The sequence below is a fragment of the Lepidochelys kempii genome, chromosome 6 (assembly GCF_965140265.1).
Source record: "Lepidochelys kempii isolate rLepKem1 chromosome 6, rLepKem1.hap2, whole genome shotgun sequence".
Classification (NCBI taxonomy): Eukaryota; Metazoa; Chordata; order Testudines; family Cheloniidae; genus Lepidochelys; species Lepidochelys kempii.
In genome coordinates, this window is record NC_133261.1 from 45606382 (window position 1) to 45628273 (window position 21892).

Below are 21892 nucleotides of genomic sequence, written 5' to 3' on the forward strand. Positions count from 1 at the left end.
TTCCATAATCTTGATTTACTTCAATCATGTTGTATCTTCTTACTGTTCACTGTCTTTTCTAGACCATTAATGAATATTTTACAAAACATTAGCACTATAATAGCTCGATGGCTCACCTTTTGCTACATGGAAAACTGACTATTTATCCCTGCTCTTTTCTGTCTCTTAACCAACTCCTAATTCAGGACACAGAACTTCACCTTCACCCTGATTAGTTAATTTGCTTAATAGCTTCTTGTAAGAGACTTTGTCAAGGTTTTAGGAAAGTACAAAAAAATTGTATCTACCAGTTCTCCCACATCTACTAGTTTGTTGACTCAAAGAATTCCAGCAGACTGGAGCAGCAATTTTTCCCATTATAAACATCAGAAGTTGAAACAAAATTAATGACTTACAATGTATGGAAGTAAACATCACTGCTACTGATTTTACTTGATCCTCCCTGTGCCATCTCATTCAGTACCAGTTAGGAACAAGTTTTCCTTAAATATTGTTTTAAGTTGTTTTCAACTTCTAGAGAAAGTGATGAGGTGACTTGATCTCAGCCCATACATACGACAGAGAAAGTATCTGGTATGAGGGAACCTTTTCATTTAGCAGACAACTGCCTAAATAAATCCAATGGCTGGAAGCTGCAATTAAATTCAAATTGGATATAAGATGCAATTTTTAATTTCAGTGAGGTTGACTAAGCGTCAGAGCATCTACCTAAAGGAAGTGGTGAATTCCCCATCATTTGGAATATTTAAATCAAGACCAGATGTCTTCCTAAAAAGATAGCTTCTAATTCAGCCACAAGTTATTGGGTTTGATAGTGTTCACTCATATAGCAGGAAAGAATAATTCCCTCCACTGTGGGAATTACTGTGTAATTCTATGGCCTGTTATATGGGAATTCAGACTAGATAATCATAATTCTTCCTACGGATTGATGAACTTTAAAAAACAGGAAATTCATCAATTTTACATATATCTATTTTTTGCTCAACATACACATGACCTGTCGCTTTTCCAAACGAAAGAAACCATGAGATTCCCCACCTTGCTGTGTGGAAAAGTCAGTAGGTTCCCCTTACCCCAGGTGGATGATACAGAACAGGATAATCAGTGTGAAAACTGAGCTTCCCAGATGTGTAAGCCACATTATTAGCATCGAATTTGTCTTCCACTTGCCAAGTAGGACTTTACAATGAAAGGAAAGAAGAAAAAAAAAAGAGGAAACATGTTAAAGCCGTCTGCCATTTAAGCCAGCGAAGTACAATGAAACTATGAAATCTCAATACAAAAGAGCTATTAAAAAATTCTGAATATAGAATTATTGTTATACTGAGAAAGGGAACAATGAGTCACCAGTGCCCCTCACAGCACTGAACTGGCCATTTCAGCAACTGTGCAACAGAAGCAATCACTTCAAAAATGATGCTAGTCTGTGTAGAGTAGGCCAGACAAGTTGCCCCCAATGCTGTACCTCTGAGGCTATTGCCTTTACTTTTCTCATAAAAGCTCTGAGGGCTGTATTGTGCCAACATTCAGCGGAAGGACAGGCCAGAACCTCAGCTGGTGTAAATCAGCTTAGCACCTACTGGGGTTGCACAGGTGTAAGGGAAGACAGAATTTTTGGCATATGTTTTGTTCAATTTTGCCATTTCCATTCCCCAAGTTGGTCTGTGTTACAAAGAAGCACTGTAAGTTGCATTTCTTTTTCAATGAATTTTAAGCCTTTAAATGACAGGGAAAATGTCAAATACAGAGTACCCTTTACGACATGGCCTTTCCCATATTCCCTTCAAAGAAAAATCTCTGGATGAAAGACGTCAAGATATAATATTTTGCCTTTCCCTTCGTACTTTCTGAGAGCTAGTCCCATTATTTTACCTCTACATTTTTATTAAATTTCAAGATGGATGAACTAAAATCAGCATGAGTCTTGCTGACAACAGCAACAAATTATATATTGTAAGGTGGTTGAGTACAAAGACATGCAGACACCACATTGCAATGCAGTCAAAATATGTTTCAAATGACACACCATGCAGCAAAAGTCTAAGGCCAAAAACCACATGTTCTGGTTTGCACAAAGTTCATACAATTAAATACAGTTCATGGCAAACGTGTAATATAGATCCAGACACTTGTCTGGGAAGTGTAAGTCAACATATGCAGTCCATGTAATCACTGAAGAAGACATGATTTAAAAAGAAAAATATGAAAATCCATTTCCCCTTGTGAATTACTGCAGACTAACTATACAAAACACAAGCCATTTGAAATATAGAGATAATGCTTATTTTTTATAAAATGCCCAGGTTAAACTCGAAAACACAGTTCAAAATGATTTATATATTGGATACAAAAACTTTTGCTTTGGGACAAGGATTTTTAAAGTATAGGAATGCCAAACAATGCTAAAGGCAGATTTATAAAATTGCTGGGAAGAAACCCCAGAATAATATTAACAAATGTGTTCAACTGTCATGGGGAAATTCATTTAATTATATGGTATAGTAAGTATTCATCACGTGTGACTTCAGTTCTAAAATATGAAGACCTCAACCACATTTGCATAGTTACTAATTTTAAGAAAAAAGAAAAGAAAAAAGTGTTATGTCATCCTTTGTCATTAGTGTTGAGGGTAGCTTTGTCATGGCAGGCTCCAGAGCAATTTAATGGCTCCAAAGCACTTTAATTTACTGTAATGCTCTTGCTTCTGAGAAAATCTCTCTCTCTGGTGAATTAAAAATACATGATAGAATTACGGTGACATTTTACAAAAAGGCACGTTCATTCTGTTAAACCACGTAGTGCTATGGGAGTTAATCCACTGGAACATTTGTTTCATGTAAGGAGATTCTATCAAAGATCACGTTACTAATTTACAGCCAAATATCGATTAAATGCAAAAAGCTACATTAATGCAATGTCCAGCTTGAAAATGTAATGCACAGAAGTTAGGAAATTCAAACCTTAACATTGCTAAAACTAAAACTCAGTCACAGGGAGAGTTGCTGTCAGATGAGAGTGCTGGTGCAAGAGGTAAAGGAGGAAAAAGTGGGTAATCGCAGAGGACTCTGATCCCTCGACAGAGAACAAAACGGGCTGGGCATGGTCTATGGATCAGTAACAAAGGTCAGATACCAACTTCAGTTGCACAGCCTGCATGGCAGAAAATCAAGCACTGTGCAGGTACAACTATCATGTGTGTTACCTAGCAATACATACAGCCCACCTGAGCTGAGAAGCTAGCCTCTTAGCTGTGACTGGGAATCACTGGCACTGAAATCTGAAACCACACTGAAACTCAGGCCGCAATAATTAAAAGGTTCTGGAACCCAAGCCCAGTTTAGCAAAAAATATACCATATTTTTGGATCAGAAATGGGAAAACTCAGCATGAAGCAGGGGTTCTCTGGCCATTGAAAAGCATAATCAAATACATCTTTAAAAATATTTGACTTAGAGGAAAACAACAGTGTGAGTTTCTGGCTTTATAAGAGGTACTAGAGAGACCATGGGCTTGTCTAAATGATGGCAAACCACAAAAAGGGGCATAATTTGTGAAGTGCTCTAATGTGTTGTGCTCTAATTCCCCATGTTGGCACACTCTGAAAAGTACCTACAGCGCATTGGTGTGGTCCCGTTTCAGCTACACCAGGAATCTCTTACGTATCTATTTGTCCAAGCTTTCTCAACTGACTGAAGCAGGAAACCCCCATTCTTAGCCAATCGTCTTCTGCCTTACAGCTGCAGTATCTGGGAAGTGCAGTTTGTCTGATCCACTCATCCAGAACATCAGTGACTGAATGGAAACCTTGTATAGTATAGCAACATACACAGAACTTGGAGGGAGCAGCACAGGTGGAAGAGAAAAAGAACAGTTTGGAAGATGCACCAGAAAGCCAGTCTGTGTGCCCGTGGCTGCCATGCAGACATAAAACATACAGTAACCCTAAATATTTTGGTAGGGACACCTTTAAAAATGAGTGATAATAAATAAAAGTAAATGTACATGATTTCTGTGCTCCGAAAGGGCATCTGTGCAAGATTAAAGACTTGTGCTTCTTTTTTCCATTTGTGAGAGCTTCATTTACCGTTGTTCTGTTATTGGGAGAATCTGCAAACTGGCTGGCATATTAATTTAGCAAGGCTGCCAATCTGAAATTTATAGTTTGGTTTACAGTGTTTGTTAGACCTTTGGATTTGAGTGCTATTAAAATAACAAGGAATTATTATGAATTATTATTGTATTATAGTTTTTTTTAAAAAAACCCTCAACACTGCACATAAGCACTAATCAAACTTCTTTGTTAGGGTCTAAAGTCTTTTACTAAGAACTGCAGGTTCAATAGGTTCTTACTAAAAAAATGTTTACTTGGTCTGCATATGGAAATGCCACCACCAGATGCTGAAATTTCCTAATAATTCGTGTCTCAAAGTGAAACGCATTAAAACTGGGGGGAAAGATGCTAAATGTAGCCAAAAAATCATCAGGGGAGAAATGAGTAAGTGTAATTGAATATTAAGTCTCCCTCTATTCTATGATCTTTTAAATGAATTCCAACTACAAATGACATCAAAACAATGAGACTTTTCCCTTATAAACACTTAGGGTGACCAGATGTCCCGACTTTATAGGGACAGTCACGATTTTTGGGTCTTTTTCTTATATAGGCTCCTATTACCCCCACACCGATTTTTCACATTTACTGTCTGGTCAACCTATAAACACTTTTGAAAATGTTGTTAGCTTTGACATAACAATGAATACAAAAATCTGAAAACAGGCAAAAATTGTTATAAAAATCTTGAACATAATAGCTACATAACTGTATTCATATGCATTAACCTGTTTCCTTAAATATTTACTATGCATTTACTTCATACGAACCCGTATTAAAACACTTAAAGCTATTTTTCAGATTTTACAAATGATGATGATAATTTCTTATGGGTGAATTTCGCCACTGTGCAGAGGGCCAGTGCAAGACCTATGCATATATTCATAGATTCCAAGGACAGCAGGGATCATTGTGATCATCTAGTCCAGGGGTTGGTAAGCTTTCAGAAGTGGTGTGCCGAGTCTTCATTTATTCACTCTAATTTAAGGTTTCATGTGCCAGTAATACATTTGAATGTTTTTAGAAGGTCTCTTTCTATAAGTCTATAATATATAACTAAACTATTGTTGTATGTAAAGTAAATCAGGTTTTTTAAATGTTTAAGAAGCTTCATTTAAAATTAAATTAAAATGCAGAGCCCCCCGGACCCGGGCAGTGTGAGTGCCATTGAAAATCAGCTCGCGTGCTGCCTTTGGCACGCGTGCCATAGGTTGCCTACTCCGATCTAGTCTGACCTTCTGTATAACAAAGGCCATAAAACTTCTGCAAAATAACTCCTTATGAACTACAGAAGTTCTTTTATAAAACCACCCAATCTTGATTTAAAAATTGCCAGTGATGGACAATCCACCAGAACCCTGGGTAAATTGTTCTAATGGTTAATTATGCCCATGGTTAAAAAATTTACACCTTATTTCCAGTCTGAATTTGTCTAGCTTCAACCTCCATATGCTGGATCATGTTATATCTTTCTCTTCTAGATTGTAGAGCCCATTAACAAATATTTGTTCCCCTACTAGGTACTTATAGACCAGTGGTGGGCAATCTGCGGCGTGTGGGCTGAACGCAGCCTGTCAGAGTAATCGCTCGCAGGCCGTGAGACAGTTTTTTTACATTGACCATCCGCAGGCATGGCTGCCCACAGCTCCCAGTGGCCATGGTTCGCCGTTCCCGGCCAATTGGAGCTGCGTGAAGTGGCAGCCAGCGTGTCCCTGTGGCCCATGCCGCTTCCCACAGCACCAATTGGCTGGGAATGGCGAACCGTGGCTACTGGGAGCTGTGGGCAGCCATGCCTGCAGACAGTCAATGTAAACAAACTGTCTTACGGCCTGCCAGCGAATTACCCTGATGGGCCATATGTGGCCCATGGGCCGCAGGTTGCCCACCACTGTTATAGACTGTGATCAAGTTATCCCTTAACCTTCTCTTTGTTAAGCTAAATAGATTGAGCTTCTTTGGTCTATCACTACAAGGCATGTTTTCTAATCCTTTAATCATTCTGGTGGCTCTTCTCTGAACCCTGTTGTTTATCAACCTTTTTTAACTGTGGATACCAAACTGGACAGTATTCCAGCAGCAGTTACACCAGTGCCAAAGCTTATGCACCTCTTAAGTCTTACTTAAACATTAAGTTTAGGGTTTTAGTGGGAATTAAGTGGTGCATAAGCTTTGTGCTGGCCCTTCTCTGCGCAGGGTGGATTTCATCCATGATTTATGACAAAATCCATTAGCAAAACCTCTTTTTTAAAGATCTGGCTAGTTACACCCTCAAAATTACTGGACATTCAGTTAGGGATGAAACCACTAATAGCTAACTACAACAAGAGGGCAGCTGAGTGACACTCAGGAAGATGGTGTCACCTTAAATATAATATGTGTGGGTGGGTGAGAGCGAGAGAGTGCAGTTACTTGAATGTCAGAAATGAAGAGGATCAGTTGAGAGAGGAAATGAGGTTCAGCCAACATCTGCCCAAATTTCAGTTTTCAGTATCTGAGGCTAAAGTATCTCCTAAACAAGACAAAAGAATGTATTCATACAGGGATAAACGTTCAAAACACAGTGGCTCCACTATGTCTGCAAACTGTGAAGATGCATGCAGAAAATGGTAACCATTACCCGATCCAAAGCCACGTGAAATCAACAGGAGTCTTTCTAATGACGTCAGCGTGCTTTGCATCAGACTTCATGTATGCAGGTAATTACCTCTGTGTGAACACGTTGTTTGCAGGTGCAATTAAACTGTAAATGTATTCCTTATTTTCATAACAGTAACATTTAGTACATATTCACGTTTTACCTTTTCAGAGCACTGGACAATATTAACAAATGAGTTCTCACATCTCTGTGAGATAGTTAACTACTGTATTATTATCTCTGATTCAGAGATGAGAAAACAGAGATTTAGAGAGGATGAGTACACTTGACCAAAGGGTTTCTGGCTCTGAACTCTATACTAAAACAATTAGGCCATGTTCAGAGAGAGGGTTCAGAGAAGAGCCATGAAAATGATTAAAGGATTGGGAAACTTGCCTTATAGTGAGAGTCTAAAGAAGCTCAATCTATCTATCATAACAAGCTGTCTGTAGTGTATATTATTAGTTTCTATGCTTGCAAGTTTGGCAATCTGTTTAAAAAAAAGAATATCTGTTCAACAGATTTTTTCCACAAGCGCTCACAGCTCTATTAGTGTACATACCCTTTTATGCACATGTTCCCTTTTATAATAAGCTGCTCTCCTTTGGCACGAGAGAGTAAAATAATATTTTCTCAGTGCCATTCTGTACACAGGCTTTTGATTCCATCATGTTATTGATTTGTTTTTATTTGCACCCAAAGGCCAAATACTATGAAAAGCTAGTCTCCTGATTTAAAATTTGCCTTTCATACCTAGAAAGCTCATGAGATTTCACTCTGAGATGCTAAGCTGTACACCAACTTTACATTTTCATTTATGTAGCGAATATCCTATAGTGAACATGCCAATTTTCAAATGCTTTGACTAAGATTTTAAACAATAAAAAATATTCCCGTACTTTCTTTTAAACGTTGAACGACTAGTCAAGTTGGAAACGTGGCACAGTTGAAATTGTCTTGCTATATCCTGCTAACAAAATGAGTTTTGGAGAAGTGAGGTAATTTACAAACCTTTTCCCTTTCCCTGAAATGTTAATTACTGAGAAACCTGATACATAAGGATACACACAAGACAAAGGTTTTAGTCAACACTGAGCTATAAGCTTGCTTTAACTACTGTTAAGGATAAAGTGGTTCCTAACATGATCTTGTCAGCTGTTGTGCACTGGGCCACACTGTGGCCCTGATCCTGTAATGGGAGCTGCGTGGGCATAAAGCCATCTACAGAAACTAAATCTGTGTTAAAATTATATTTAAAACATGTTCTAGCCCAGGGGTGGGCAAACTTTTTGGCCTGAGGGCCACATCAAGGTATGGAAATTGTATGGCGGACCATGAATGCTCACAAAATTAGGGGGTGGGTTGTGGGAGGGGGTGAGGGCTCCAGCTGGGGGTGCGGGCTCTGTGACGGAGCCAGAAATGAGGAGTTCAGGGTGCAGGAGGGGGCTCTGGGCTGGGGAAGGGTGGTGGGGTGCAGGGGAGGGAGCTTTGGACAGGGGCTGAGGGGTTCAGAGTGTGGGAGGGGACTCCAGGTTGGGGCAGAGGTTGGTATGTGGGAGACTGGGGGGTGCGGGCTGCTCTGGGGATGAGGGATTTGGGCTGCAGGAGGGTGCTCCAGGCTGGGACTGAGGGGTTTGAAGGGCAGCAGTGGGATCGGGGTGCAGGCTCCAGGCGGCGCTTACCTCAAGCAGCTCCTGGAAGTAGTGGCATGTCCCCTCTCTGGCTCCTATGCGGAGGCCCAGTGCCAGTCAGGTGGCTCTGTGCGCTGCCTCATCTGCAGGCGCTGCCTCTGCAGCTCCCATTGGCCATGGTTCCCGGCCAATGGGAGCTGCAGGTGTGGAGCTTGGGGTGGGGGCAGCACATGGAGCCCCCTGGCTGCCCCTACATGTTGGAGCCAGAGAGGGGACATGCTGCTGCTTCCAGGAGCTGTTCTGAGCTACGGCATGCGCAGAGCGGGGCAAGCCCCCAACCCCGCTCCCTGGACAGATTAAAAGGTCTGACAGGCCGGACATGTCCCGTGGGCCAGAGTTTGCCCACCCCTGTTCTAGCCTCATTCCCTATCCAGACAATTTAGCTTGACTGGAACCACGCTTACCTCAAGTGGCTCCCGGAAGCAACGGCATGTCCCTTCTCTGGCTCCTATGCGGAGGCGCAGCCAGGCAGCTCTGCATGCTGCCCTGTCTGCAGGCACAGCCTCTGCAACTCCCATTGGCTGGAAAGCATGGCCAATGGGAGATGTGGGGGCGGCTCTTGGGGCGTGGGCAGTGTGCAGAGCAGAGCCCCCTGGCTATCCCTTTGCATAGGAGCTGGAGGGGCACCATGCCGCTGCTTCCGGGAGCTGTGTAGAGCAGCCCCTGACCCTGCTCCCTGGCTGGAGCGGGGCAAGCCCCAGACCCTGCTCTGCAGCAGGAGCTTGAGAGCTGGATTAAAATGGCTGGAGTTTGCCCCCCTTTTTTAAAGTCTGATATCTTGTGAATGGTCAAGAATAGAAACACTTGCCAGTACAAAAGCTTTTAAGGGAAGAAAATATTTACAAGTACTAAGTGTGGTTTTCAAAGCTGAGTAGAGGATTCAGCTACACAACTCCCATTAAATAATTCATTAAAGGCTCACTCTCCTAGTGAGCTTTGAAAATCTCAACCACTGTTCCTACTGGGCTGGTGAGCAAAAAGAAAAACAACAAATTCCTGCTGAAAACACATCACCTTAAATCCAAAAATCACCCAGTAAAGCTTTTTTTTAAAAGCTTCAGTGTAGCTCCTATCCTATCACAGGATACCAATCTCAGTGTATTGCACCAAAAATATTCTTTTTTTTTTTTTGTATTGACTCAATAGGTAAAACACTTTAAAAAGATGTTATGTCTGACTTTCAGCTAGACCGATGTTCAGCATTACACACACACTCCGTTCACTTAAGAAGTTTCTGTTGGCTTGACGGAAATTTCTTGTTCCAGCATTATTCCCCATTTTAAGTGCAGGGAACCGCTCTCAAACTGGTGGAGTCTTTCAAAATAAAAGAAACTTTTTAAGTTCGGCCACTGTAAATATTATATTTGACAGAGGAAATAACATCTTTTTACATGCCTACAGTGGTTGCCTACTGTAGTCACATTATTTAGTTATCTAAGGAAACTGGCAAGTTTTTGAAGGAGACCAACATATTGGATAAAAACCTTAGGTAAACATATAGTTCTCATTATTTTGCTTCCATTTTATCCGTTAGCACATTTTCCTTTGCCAATCCAATAAAAGCGGACCAGTAGCTGTTTCAGAGAAAATACTCTTTTCTGGTTGACCACCAGTAAGTGCTGATGGCTGGAGTAATTCATATGCTCTTATTGGGCCAAAGGCCAAGTAATAAGGGCATTTTCTCAGCCAGACTAGCCATAATACAATGATGCCTAGCTTGGCTCACAGGCATCTTTTTGAAATACAGTAACATTTGGATGGGCCATAGATTTTAAATACAGTTCCTGTTTCAGAAAGATTGCAATGTTAATCACTTTAGGTTGCTTTAAAACTTTTAAAAGGCAAATAAAACTACATTAAGTATATTTATCCCAGGTACTGGTGCTTTATATAGAGAGTTAAATTCTTTCCTATTGCATTCATGCAACCCTGCTGATTTCAGTGCTGTTGCATCCATGTGACTGAGATCAGAAGTTGCCCCAGAAATGGAGCTCAGTAGCTGGGTGGACACAAAAAAAATGACAGAATGGAAATTAAATCAGAAGGAACTTGTCCAGTGCCAGAAATAAGCTACGGGATCATGAAGGCGATTTTTCCGGCTTTCAGAACTTTTTCAGTAAACTTGAATGATGGTAGCATCCCAAATAATTTATTTTTCTATGACAATTAGTGATTGAGCTATTTTAGCCCAATAAAATGAACACTTCATTGGCATTATTCAAGCATTTCTTTACTTTGCTGAGACTTTCACTGCATCTCTTCATTAACAAGAAGCAACATAATGAGAAAAAAGGATCTTTTCTTCCCTTCCCTCCCTCCCAAATTAACATTTCAGATAAACATATTTTTCCCATTATCACTGTGCTGTGCTTATCAATCTTGCCAGCCCTGCATATGCCAACATGACTTGAATGTGGCCTCATACAAAAACGTTATACGAGGGAAGTAAATCTTTGCTTCTCTGTTCTAATATGGAAGGAATGTGGGCTTTCCAGCCAAGGTTTGGATTTTGTCTTCTCCTATTTATTTTAAATCTTTTCAGACAAAAAAGGGAGACATTCACTGTTGCACCCATATTGTTAACTTTTGAACTGAGGTGCTCAAATACATGTTTAGCTGGAATTTGTATTATCTGATCAGGGAAAAAAGCCTGGCTAGGAGCCCCTGGATGTCCCGGTTTTAGTGGCTATGCAGACCCCAACGTATAAGATACAATTGGCAAAACAGGACAGAAACACAGATGGTAACATTTAAATGTTATGGGTTTGTTATTTTTTTCATAAGTCATTGAAGAATATGTGCAAATCAGAATTCTGAAAATTATTCTCCAAAGATGGATGGGTGACAGAACAAGACTATTGAGCTCAGCAAGACATTAGCTAATAGCATTCAAATGAAGTCCAACAGGGATCAATTCTGGGTCTGGTTCTGTTCAGTATCTTCATCAGTGATTTAGATAATAGCAGACAGAGTGCATTTATAAAGTTTGCGGACAATACCACGCTGGGAGGAGTTGCAAGTGCTTTGGAGGACAGGATTAAAATTCAAAATGATCTGGGCAAACTGGAGAAATGGTCTGAAGTAAACAGGATGAAATTCATTAAGGACAAATACAAAGTACTCCACTTAGGAACAAACAATCAGCTGTACACACACACACACACACACACACACAACATGGGAAATGATTGCCTAGGAAGGAGTTCTGCCTACTGTGGAAAGGGATCTGGGGTTCAGAGTGGATCAGAAGCTAAATATGGGTCAACAGTGTAACATTGTTGCAAAAAAACCAAACATCATTTTGAGATGTATTAGCAGGAATGTTGTAAGCAAGACATGAGAAGTAATTCTTCCACTACTCCACGCTGATTAGGCCTCATCTGAGTATTGTGTCCAATTTTGGGTGTCACATTTCAGGAAAGACGTGGACAAATTGGAGAAAGTTCAGAGGAGAACAATAAAAATGATTAAAGGTCTAGAAAACATGACCTATGAGGAGAGATTGAAAAAATTGGGTTAGTTTAGTCTGCAGAAGAGAAGATTGAGGAGGACATGATAACAGTTTTCAAGTAGATAAAAGGTTGTTAAAAGGAAGACAGAGAAAAAATGTTCTCTTTAACCTCTGAGGACAGGACCAGAAGCAACGGGCTTAAATAGCAACAAGGGCAGTTTAGGTTGGACATTAGGAAAAACTTCCTGTCAGAGTGGTTAAGCACTGGAATAAATTGCCTAGGGAGGTTGCAGAGATTTTAAAGAGCAGGTTAGACAAACACTTGTCAAGGATGGTCTAGATAATAGTTAGTTGAGCCTTGAGAGCAGGGGACTGCACTAGAAGACCTCTCAAGGCCCCCTCCAGTACTACGATTCTATGATTGTTCACCCCTCTAGCAGATCATTAGGGAGTTGGAGATTTAGGGCCCTAATTCATGAAGTCAATGGGACTTCTTAAAGGTCAGCACATACTTATGTGTCTTACTCTTTGTGACATTTTGAAATGAACCCTTTAGAAGAAGAAAGTCTGCAAGTGAAACATTTGGAAAAAGCCGTGGAAAGCCATAGAATCATAGAATATCAGGGCTGGAAGGGACCTCAGGAGGTCATCTAGTCCAACCCCCTGCTCAAAGCAGGACCAATCCTCAATTAAATCATCCCAGCCAGGGCTTTGTCAAGCCTGACCTTAAAAACTTCTAAGGAAGGAGATTCCACCACCTCGCTAGGTAATGCATTCCAGTGTTTCACCACCCTCCTAGTGAAAAAGTTTTTCCTAATATCCAACCTAAACCTCCCCCACTGCAACTTGAGACCATTACTCCTTGTCCTGTCCTCTTCTACCACTGAGAATAGTCTAGAACCATCCTCTCTGGAACCACCTCTCAAGTAGTTGAAAGCAGCTATCAAATCCCCCCTCATTCTTCTCTTCTGCAGACTAAACAATCCCAGTTCCCTCAGCCTCTCCTCATAAGTCATGTGTTCCAGACCCCTAATCATTTTTGTTGCCCTTCGCTGGACTCTCTCCAATTTATTCACATCCTTCTTGAAGTGTGGGGCCCAAAACTGGACACAGTACTCCAGATGAGGCCTCACCAATGTCGAATAGAGGGGGACGATCACATCCCTCGATCTGCTTGCTATGCCCCTACTTACACATCCCAAAATGCCATCGTCCTTCTTGGCAACAAAGGCACACTGCTGACTCATATCCAGCTTCTCGTCCACTGTCACCCCTAGGTCCTTTTCCGCAGAACTGCTGCCTAGCCATTCGGTCCCTAGTCTGTAGCTGTGCATTGGGTTCTTCCGTCCTAAGTGCAGGACCCTGCACTTATCCTTATTGAACCTCATCAGATTTCTTTTGGCCCAATCCTCCAATTTGTCTAGGTCCCTCTGTATCCTATCCCTGCCCTCCAGTGTATCTACCACTCCTCCCAGTTTAGTATCATCCGCAAATTTGCTGAGAGTGCAATCCACACCATCCTCCAGATCATTAATGAAGATATTGAACAAAACTGGCCCCAGGACCGACCCTTGGGGCACTCCACTTGACACCGGCTGCCAACTAGACATGGAGCCATTGATCGCTACCCGTTGAGCCCGACAATCTAGCCAACTTTCTACCCACCTTATAGTGCATTCATCCAGCCCATACTTCTTTAACTTGCTGACAAAAATACTGTGGGATCAATCAAGAATACTGTGGGATCCATCAATACAGGGGTTCTGCTTTGTTGAGAGAGGGTGGCTCTGAAATGGATATACAAGATGATCTGCACCCTATGTGCATGGTGGAATTGAGCTCTGCACTGGTCCTGCATGGCCCACCGTGGAAAAGGGGTTGGGGACAGACCGGGATGTGACCACTGGGTCTGTGCTTACATGAACATTAATGTGATGTCTATATCCTCTAGAGTCTAGTTCATGAGTTCTCACCTGGGTGGTTGCAAACAGGTGTCACACTACTCTTCCCATATTGCTAAATGGGAGGGAGATCCTGGCTAGGTGGGAGGGGAGAACTGGTGTATATCCTGGTATGGAAAGGGTTCAGAACCACCATGGCCTAGTCAGCTTTGAAAATGTATTTTAAATATTTACATTGTAACCCTCATTTCAGCACCTTCTGAGCTGACTGACTCTTCTGAGCAGAGCTTTCATTTAAAGGTGGTGAAGTGGGTACTTAAAACTGATATGAAAGACAGTCTCTCACTTGAACCTCCTCTATTTCCATGACTAGAAATGGGTTTGACACAAAGTTTGAATGCAAATGCTGATCCAAAGTTAAGGTGTTTGGATCCAGGGTATTTGATCAGGCACATCTCTATCCACGGCTTGAGATCTTGTTGATTATCATCTTATATTTGTTTTCAATTCTGTTATTCTCTTTTACAATCACGATTGTCATTATAGTTTGCTCCTGGCTACCATGCTATTTGTCATATATCCCATCTGGCATGGCAAAGCAATCCACATCCACAGAGTGTTATGAGTGATTACATTTTCTAATGTGAAGCCAAGAATAATTCTGATCCAGCTACAATAAATTAATCCCCAAGAAGGGTCCTACATCTTGAAGCGTAACATATCAAAGGTGATTACATTGCTGGCAGAACTAGGACATTTGAAAAACTAGCTCACCCATAAAATGTGAGACGCAGGAAACCAATCCTTTTGCCAAGTTTAACCAACTCTCCCTGTCTAGTGGCAGCTCCTGTTAACAGCACAATTCCTACTTTTTTAAGGGTGGAAAGCCACTTGTAGGCACTTTCGTCACTGTGTAAGACTTCTTCAAAAGACATATTTAGGAGCTGCAGATCTGAGCCCCAATATTTACATTCTGTAAGACAAAAAATATTGAAGCAAACTTTTAGTTATTATCTTTATTATTTCTTATTTGTATCACTGTAGTTATTTCCATGTTCAAGGTTAGGACATATTCACAATATTAAACTATTTTAAAGTAATGCTTTGCTTTTGTGTATTTCTGAATATGGTCCCAGTCCTGCAATTAGATTTGCACGACGGGACCCATGTGGAGCCTTTGGTACATACATATCACAAACAAACAGTTTTCTAGAAGTAAAATACATCAAACAAACATATAAATAACATTTTAAACCATGTATAATCTGAAAGGAATATTATATTGCAAACCAAAGCAGAAGTGCCTCCCTCTCTCTGAATATATGGACTAAAAGAGTGAAAACTGTCAATACTCAGTTTCTTTAATGTTTTGTTTCATGCTATGCTGTTATTTTTATTCATTGTTTGTATTAGAGTAGCACCTAGAGACTCCAGTCAGGACTGATGTCCCATTGTGATTGGTACTGTATGGACACAGAGTAATAGAGAATCCCTTCCTTGAAGAGCTAACAATCAACATACCAAGATAGGCCAGATGAATGTGTTAATGTATGATTTTAAAAACAGAATAATTAAAATGGTTTCATCTAAAACACATCAACAAAAAAGAAAAGAAAATTCACTCAACATATAAAAAAGTTACAATTCCCAGTTAGAGTTAAAATCGACAATACAGAATGCTCTGTAGTGTGTAGTTACAGGACAAACACTACCTTGCTTTCAGTGTCTTTTCCTATGTGTATTTGTTGTAGATATTTAACACTATTTCACACAGATGTTATTTTGGTAATTGAGGCCCAAGAAGTTAAGAAACCTTAACATAATTAGAATATGGAGAATGCTCCATACTTATCAACGATTCAGTGAAGAAAAAGAATTTACATTCTGGCCACTGTCATCAAAAATGATTTCTAAAAGATGTTCGTTCACGTTTGGCCTATAATACAAACAAACAATATATATTTGTGAACTATATATACGTGAACTATGTGTGTGTATATATGTGTGTGCCACAAGACTGCAGAAAATGTATGCATATTATATTTTTACTAATAAAAGTACAAATATATTATTAATATAGCACCATAAATGTACCCTGCATTTTACAAACACAGAAAAAAGACATGCTCCTTGCCTCAAAGAGCTTTTATTAAAGAGCCAAATTGCGGCTATCCCCCCTTGAGTGCATTAGTGGGGGCAGAGAACACAGGGAGTTGTTTCCCCTCTGTCTCCAAGCAGAAGGCAGTCAGCATGCTGAAGTATGTGCTCCTGAGTGGGAGACTACTGTTGACTGCAGCGCCGTGCACTCCAAAAGTAACACGATCAGGTGAGGTGGCTGGAGGGGGCGTGGGCAATGCTTTTTTCAAGGCGGAGTACATGCCACTTCTGAGAGTACTCACATAAACATTCTGCAGAAAATCTCCAGTCATTATCACTCTGGAACTACAACTCCATCACTGGTGGATTAAGACTAAATGCAGCTCTGATCCAACCTAGCTCCTCCTCGCCAAAGAAAAACAGAAGGCCCACAACAACAAATCAAAGCTCCCGCCCCAACCCCCCTGCTTGTTTCTCATATATTTCTATTTGATTCAGATAAATAACCTTTCTATAATCTGAAAATCACCTTACCATAGTGCAAATAGAAAACAGGCACATCTCCATTTCCATCCTGGTGCAAGGCCAAGCACAATTTAATCCTTGTGTGGAGGGAGGGTAGCTACTACACTGGCCTCTTCAAAGTGGGCTCAGGAAGGGATGAGCCATTGCCACACTGCCCCCTTTGCATCAACAACATTGGAGGGCGTGGGAGGGTGCACAGCACATGCTGAAAAACGTTGGCTCAGCAGCCACTCTCTCCCTGTGCTCTGAGGGCCACTGTGCCTAGGCAATTTGCTTGCCTGGAACTCCACTGGGTTGGTCAGACTCTGCATCATGTCCATCCCAGAGCTGTGGTGGCTTAAAGACACAATCAGTCCTTGCATATTTATACAGGCTATAAACCATGAGAGGGGGATTCTGTTTTGCTCCACATACAGAACTCAGATGTACCTGTCATTGATATTACCCCAGTAGCGGAGCCACACACACAGGAGCTCTGAAGTCTAAGGGGAAGTTTTTGCTTACGTCAGGGAGAGCAGGATAATCATATCATATATGTGTTATGCTATTCCATATTTCAGAAGAAAGTAAACCCATAACTTCCCAATGTTTCAAAGGGATACCTAGGTTTTACTCATCCAATGGGACAAATATGATCAAATGCTATGTACCCCTGAAAACTAAGGGTTATCTGCTCATATGCTTTTATATAGTTTCAGCTGCCCAAATGCCCTAAATCTAGCATGGCTATTCTAAGGATGCCTTAAGCCTACAGTCTGAGCCAGCAACTGGGTAAGAGTTACTGATTTCCATTTTTAACAATATGGTTTTCTTTACCCCTTACTGAGTCTTAAAGCAACCACATTTTATTTGAGTTGGAGAGTTCAGGAACAGAAAAGCTTCCTAATACAGAGAGATATATGGGTTCCAGGGGAATGCTGCACTCAATATGAATTAAAAGTAAATTAAATGGACTGTCACTAGAAGAAAACACTCCTGGGTTCTTTCTTTTGTTCGGGTTTTCCTGAGGAGGAATGTTTTCTGCATTCAGACAATATGTTCTGATGCCAGTTCAGGGGAAAAAAAAAGATTTACAAAAAGCCAGACAGAAATTTATAGTTGGAAAAGAAAGTACAAATTATATAGTACCGTTGTATTAGGGTAGATTTTTCACAAGTGACGAAGAAATACATAATTCACAAGAGACGAGGCTTTCCATGAGATATAATATTTAGGTCATCTTCTCACCATAGGAAACGTTATAAAGTTTGACTACAGTTATTTTCAATAAAAGATCACTGTAAGTCATACTGCAAATTTTGGGCTAGACTCTGGCGTTCAAAGACAGAGCTAAATAGTGGGGGATACTCTGAGCAGCAGTTCCTGGAGTCATTCTGCTTACAGGGGACAAAGACAGACAGCAAGCCTCCAGGAGGGCTTTGGGAGAACATTCAGAAATGGTGGTTACTACAGCACTTAAAGCCATGGTCTCACACCCATTAATGTCAGTGCAAGCTGTGCTACTGACTTCAGTGCTTGCAAAATCAGTCCCCAAAATAATGCAACATAGAATCCCTCCGCCATTGACCTTGGACAGCCAGCCAGTGCAGAAGACAGACGAGGACATGGCAATGGCAGACTAGCTTTTGGGGTGTCTTGCTCCACAGCTGCCTATGCCTCTCCACTGCCTGGGGGTCAGGCAGTGTGAGAATCTAAATTCTGGCTGCCCCTGCACCCTCTCTCCTCTTGCAAGTGCAGCCAGAATCTGGACCATTATTTAGGACAAAAATGTGGCAAAGCCTTTCTCCCTCTTATTTTTCCTCTTCTTTTAACTCTTATACTCCTTCCTATTCCTGTCTCCTCTTGTCCTTTCCCTCCAAGGGGCATTCTTACATTTAGGGAGACCGTGTGTGTGATGAGGGCAGCCCTAAGTCTCACTGAACACTGACAAATGCACAGCTGGAAACCAATCTGGCTCACCTGTGTGTTAGTATTGTTAAAATATGTATTAGATTTACAGAGGTGTTTCAGACTTTATAAAATGCTTGTGAGTTGCTGCATGCATTAATCTCACTTATTATATCTGTATCCCGCATTATAAGGTAATATTTAAGTGTTTTCTTTGTAACTACAAAAAGCGGTTGCTATGAAACTGAAAATGTTCTCAGTCAGAGAAACATTACCAACTGTGAAATACTAGTTTACCCCAAGAGGTGTCATCTCCTGCCCAACAAAAGAAGGCCAATAGACACCAGACGAACCAATGTGGAACATCAGTGGACAAAAGACTCTGTTGATTGCTCCCTCTACACCCATGAAGAGGAGATGTGCACAAACACTCATCCCATCACAGCCTGAACTCTGGGGGGAAGGGAACAAAAATCCCTGACCAGTGGGATCTGTATCACTATGCTGCTTGGAACTTGCAGAGGGCAATATTTCTAAGTATAAGCAAGGGATCCCCAAGCTGCTTAGCTTGGGTTAGCCCAAAAAGGCAAATAGCAAAAAGCACATCACAGTAGCTTCTATTACTTTTTGAAACCTAAGATTAAATCATTTGTGTGTGTATGTTTACCTGCTTTAACCTTGTAAAGAACTCTCATTTCTTTTTCCTAGTTAATATCTGTAGTCAGGTTATCACAGGATTGGCTACAACAGGAGTGGCCAACCTGTGGCTCCAAAGCCACATGCGGCTCTTCAGAAGTTAATATGCGGCTCCTTGTATAGGCACCGACTCTGTGGTTGGAGCTACAGGCCCCAACTTTCCAATGTGCCGGAGCGTGCTCGCTGCTCAACCCCCTGGCTCTGCCAGAGGCCCTGCCCCCACTCCACCCCCTCCCTTCCCGTCCCCTCCCCTAAGCCTGCCATGCACTCACTCCTCCCCCTTCTCCCCCGAGCCTCCTGCACGCAAGAAAACAGCTGACTGGGAGGTGCGGAGGTGCTGCCAGTGGGTGGGAGAGCTGCTGACGTATTACTGTAGCTCTTTGGCAATGTACATTAGTAAATTCTGGCTCCTTCTCAGGCTCAGGTTGGCCACCCCTGGGCTACAAGCATTGTCTTTGGTGAGAGATCTAAAGGTACAATTGACCTGGGTAAATGACTCGTCCTTTGGGAATGGGAGTAACCTACATATTATTGTGATTTCTGGTGTAAGGCATCATTTATCACAAAGGCAAGTTTGCCTTGGTGGCAAGATAGACTGGGGTACTCAGGGGGGCTGTCTGTGACTCCATGGTTAAGCTGCTGTAGTGCTTGGAGTTCATACCTGTTACTTGGTTAGTGAAAACCTAAGTATAGAACTCACAACGAATTTGGGGTTTATGCACTGCTTCTTCTTCCTGCCCCAAGGTTGACACTCCTGTTTGTGAGCCACTTCAGACAGCTTGATACTTTTTCAAGAGAGACATGCCTGGTATGGGTCCCAAATACTGTATGGGATTTCTCCTTGTCCCAGAATCCTGAACATGGGGCTTCTCACTTGTGTCCAGTGATGGATTTTTAACTCATACAGGGTCTTTTTGTTCTAGCCAGACATTTCCCTGTGCTCCAGTATTGAGGGGAACTATGAGTCAGCATATAGTCCAGGCCTGAGAGGTGACTGAGGGAGTTCCACTAAAATGCAGACCTCTGTGCAACCACAGGCTTGACACATGCTACAGCTGGCCTTCCACCTTCTTCCTCTTCCTGATTTATTGTCCCTTCCCAGCTCAGTGTGGAAGCTCTGTTCATGCCATTCCCTTCACCATCAAGCCCAGTCCTCTCATTTTCGGCAATACTCATCTCCCTCGGCCTATAGCATGTAGACACAGTGAAGCAAGAAATTTAGTGAGCCTCTCTCACATTTCATAGTTTCTTTCTGGTAGTTCTGATGGTATGAAATACCATAAAGATCCAGGTACAAAATTCTATTTCTCTTAAAATGTACCAGGTATAATGGTGATGTAATATCTGTAAAGAATAGGACAGAATGGTGTCATTTAGCTGTCAACCTGAGTAAGGGACAGCGTGCCATTGTATGGGCCCATGGGGAACACATGGACAGACTGTGGCTTCTGGCTCCCTTGAGAGATCGTGCCTGCAAACAGCTCAGCATGCAGGGAATTGTGCACAGTTCACAATCCTTGAACACGCTACAGCTTTTTCCAACTCCCACACATTATAGCCATTTCAATTTGTGGACTGGCATGCAGATGTGAATCTGCCACTGCCATACCACCTACCAGCCCCTTTTGGGGTGATGTGAATCCCAGGGACCTCCAAGGGAGAAGTTTCTGTGTTCTCCTGAGTGCAGGAACCATTTCTGTGACAGGATGTTACACAAGGTATGCAAAGGAGGAGACTATGTGCACTCTTCTCTTGCCCCTGCCTATCCTAGGCACACTGATTCACAAATGAACATGTAAAGCAGAACAACTGAGCTAGAGCAGACAGTTGCCTTGCGTGGCTGTGAAAGTACTCCCTGTCAGACAAGTGCTGAGTAAAAGAATGCAGCTGTTCTCTGTTTCTTGCGACCCATGAAAGGAGATTATTACATGTGCTGAGGGAAAACCTTTCCAATTATTTATGTATGAAGAAAGTTAATTTCAAAAGTAACCCTTGGGAACCCTCCCAAGAATTTCGTTCTGTGATGAGTGAGGTTATAACATTGACTGTTGTAATAAACTGAATCTAAAGCAGACATCCACATCTTTGGTTACATAACAGCCACCACAGAGTACAGAAGGGAATGATACCGTTGATGCTTTCCTAGTTATCCGAGTCCTTATTTTATTCAGCTGAGCAGGGAAATAAAAAGGAGTCAGGCTCCTCTCTCTCCTCCCACCCTTTCTAGCCTACATGAATCCTGGGTTCTGCTCTGTGGATACAACCTCCTGCAAGCAAGTAGCTGGGGTGTGGACTGAGCATTGGCTCACTTCCCTCCATTTGCTGCCCTAGAATGAGAGGAGAGTAAGGTACACCCTTTAAAGGGCTGCAATAACCAAGAGGAAAGCAGTGGGGAACTGTGACTCTTGGAGGATCTTCCCAGGGATGCTGCTGAGGTAGAGAAGTCATGAACAACCCCAGGTTGAGCCTCAATCTATCCCTTGATCTAGCTGAAAAAAAAAAAAAGAATACTGATATGCTCCAAGTCTGGTATTTATCTTCTAGATGATTAGGGCTTGTCTTCATTGCAACAGTCAGTTTGAATTAGTACATTTGAGTCATTCCACTTCAGCTAGTTTAGCTCGAGTGACTGACCAGACCGCTGTACGAAACACCAGAGCTACACAGCGTGATTCGGTTAGCAGCACTGTGTTACTGGATTAGCAGCAGATGAATTGTTGCAACTCAGACTCCTATATTCCCACTGCATTATTAGCTCCAGCATCAGCAGCACTGGAGCTTTGACAACCTTCCTTGGGTCAGCTAGCTCGAGCTTAGAGCACCACGTAACTTGAGGTAGAGACTTGTGTGTGTGGACAGGACTCAGTGTAGTAGCAAAACTCAAGTTATAGCTTG

At 41.8% G+C, this 21892-nt stretch overlaps 1 protein-coding gene across 3 annotated transcripts in view; it reads right to left on the reverse strand.

Annotated features, from left to right (window-relative positions):
• Positions 1-21892, reverse strand: part of BBOX1 (gamma-butyrobetaine hydroxylase 1) — a 78566-nt gene that overhangs the window by 15321 nt on the left and 41353 nt on the right. For all 3 annotated transcript variants that reach the window (XM_073347797.1, XM_073347795.1, XM_073347796.1), the window contains 2 exons: positions 14567-14765; positions 1077-1182 (listed from right to left, as the gene is read on the reverse strand). In XM_073347797.1, the coding sequence (XP_073203898.1) occupies positions 1077-1182; positions 14567-14765 (305 nt within the window). The remainder of the gene's footprint in view (positions 1-1076; positions 1183-14566; positions 14766-21892) is intronic.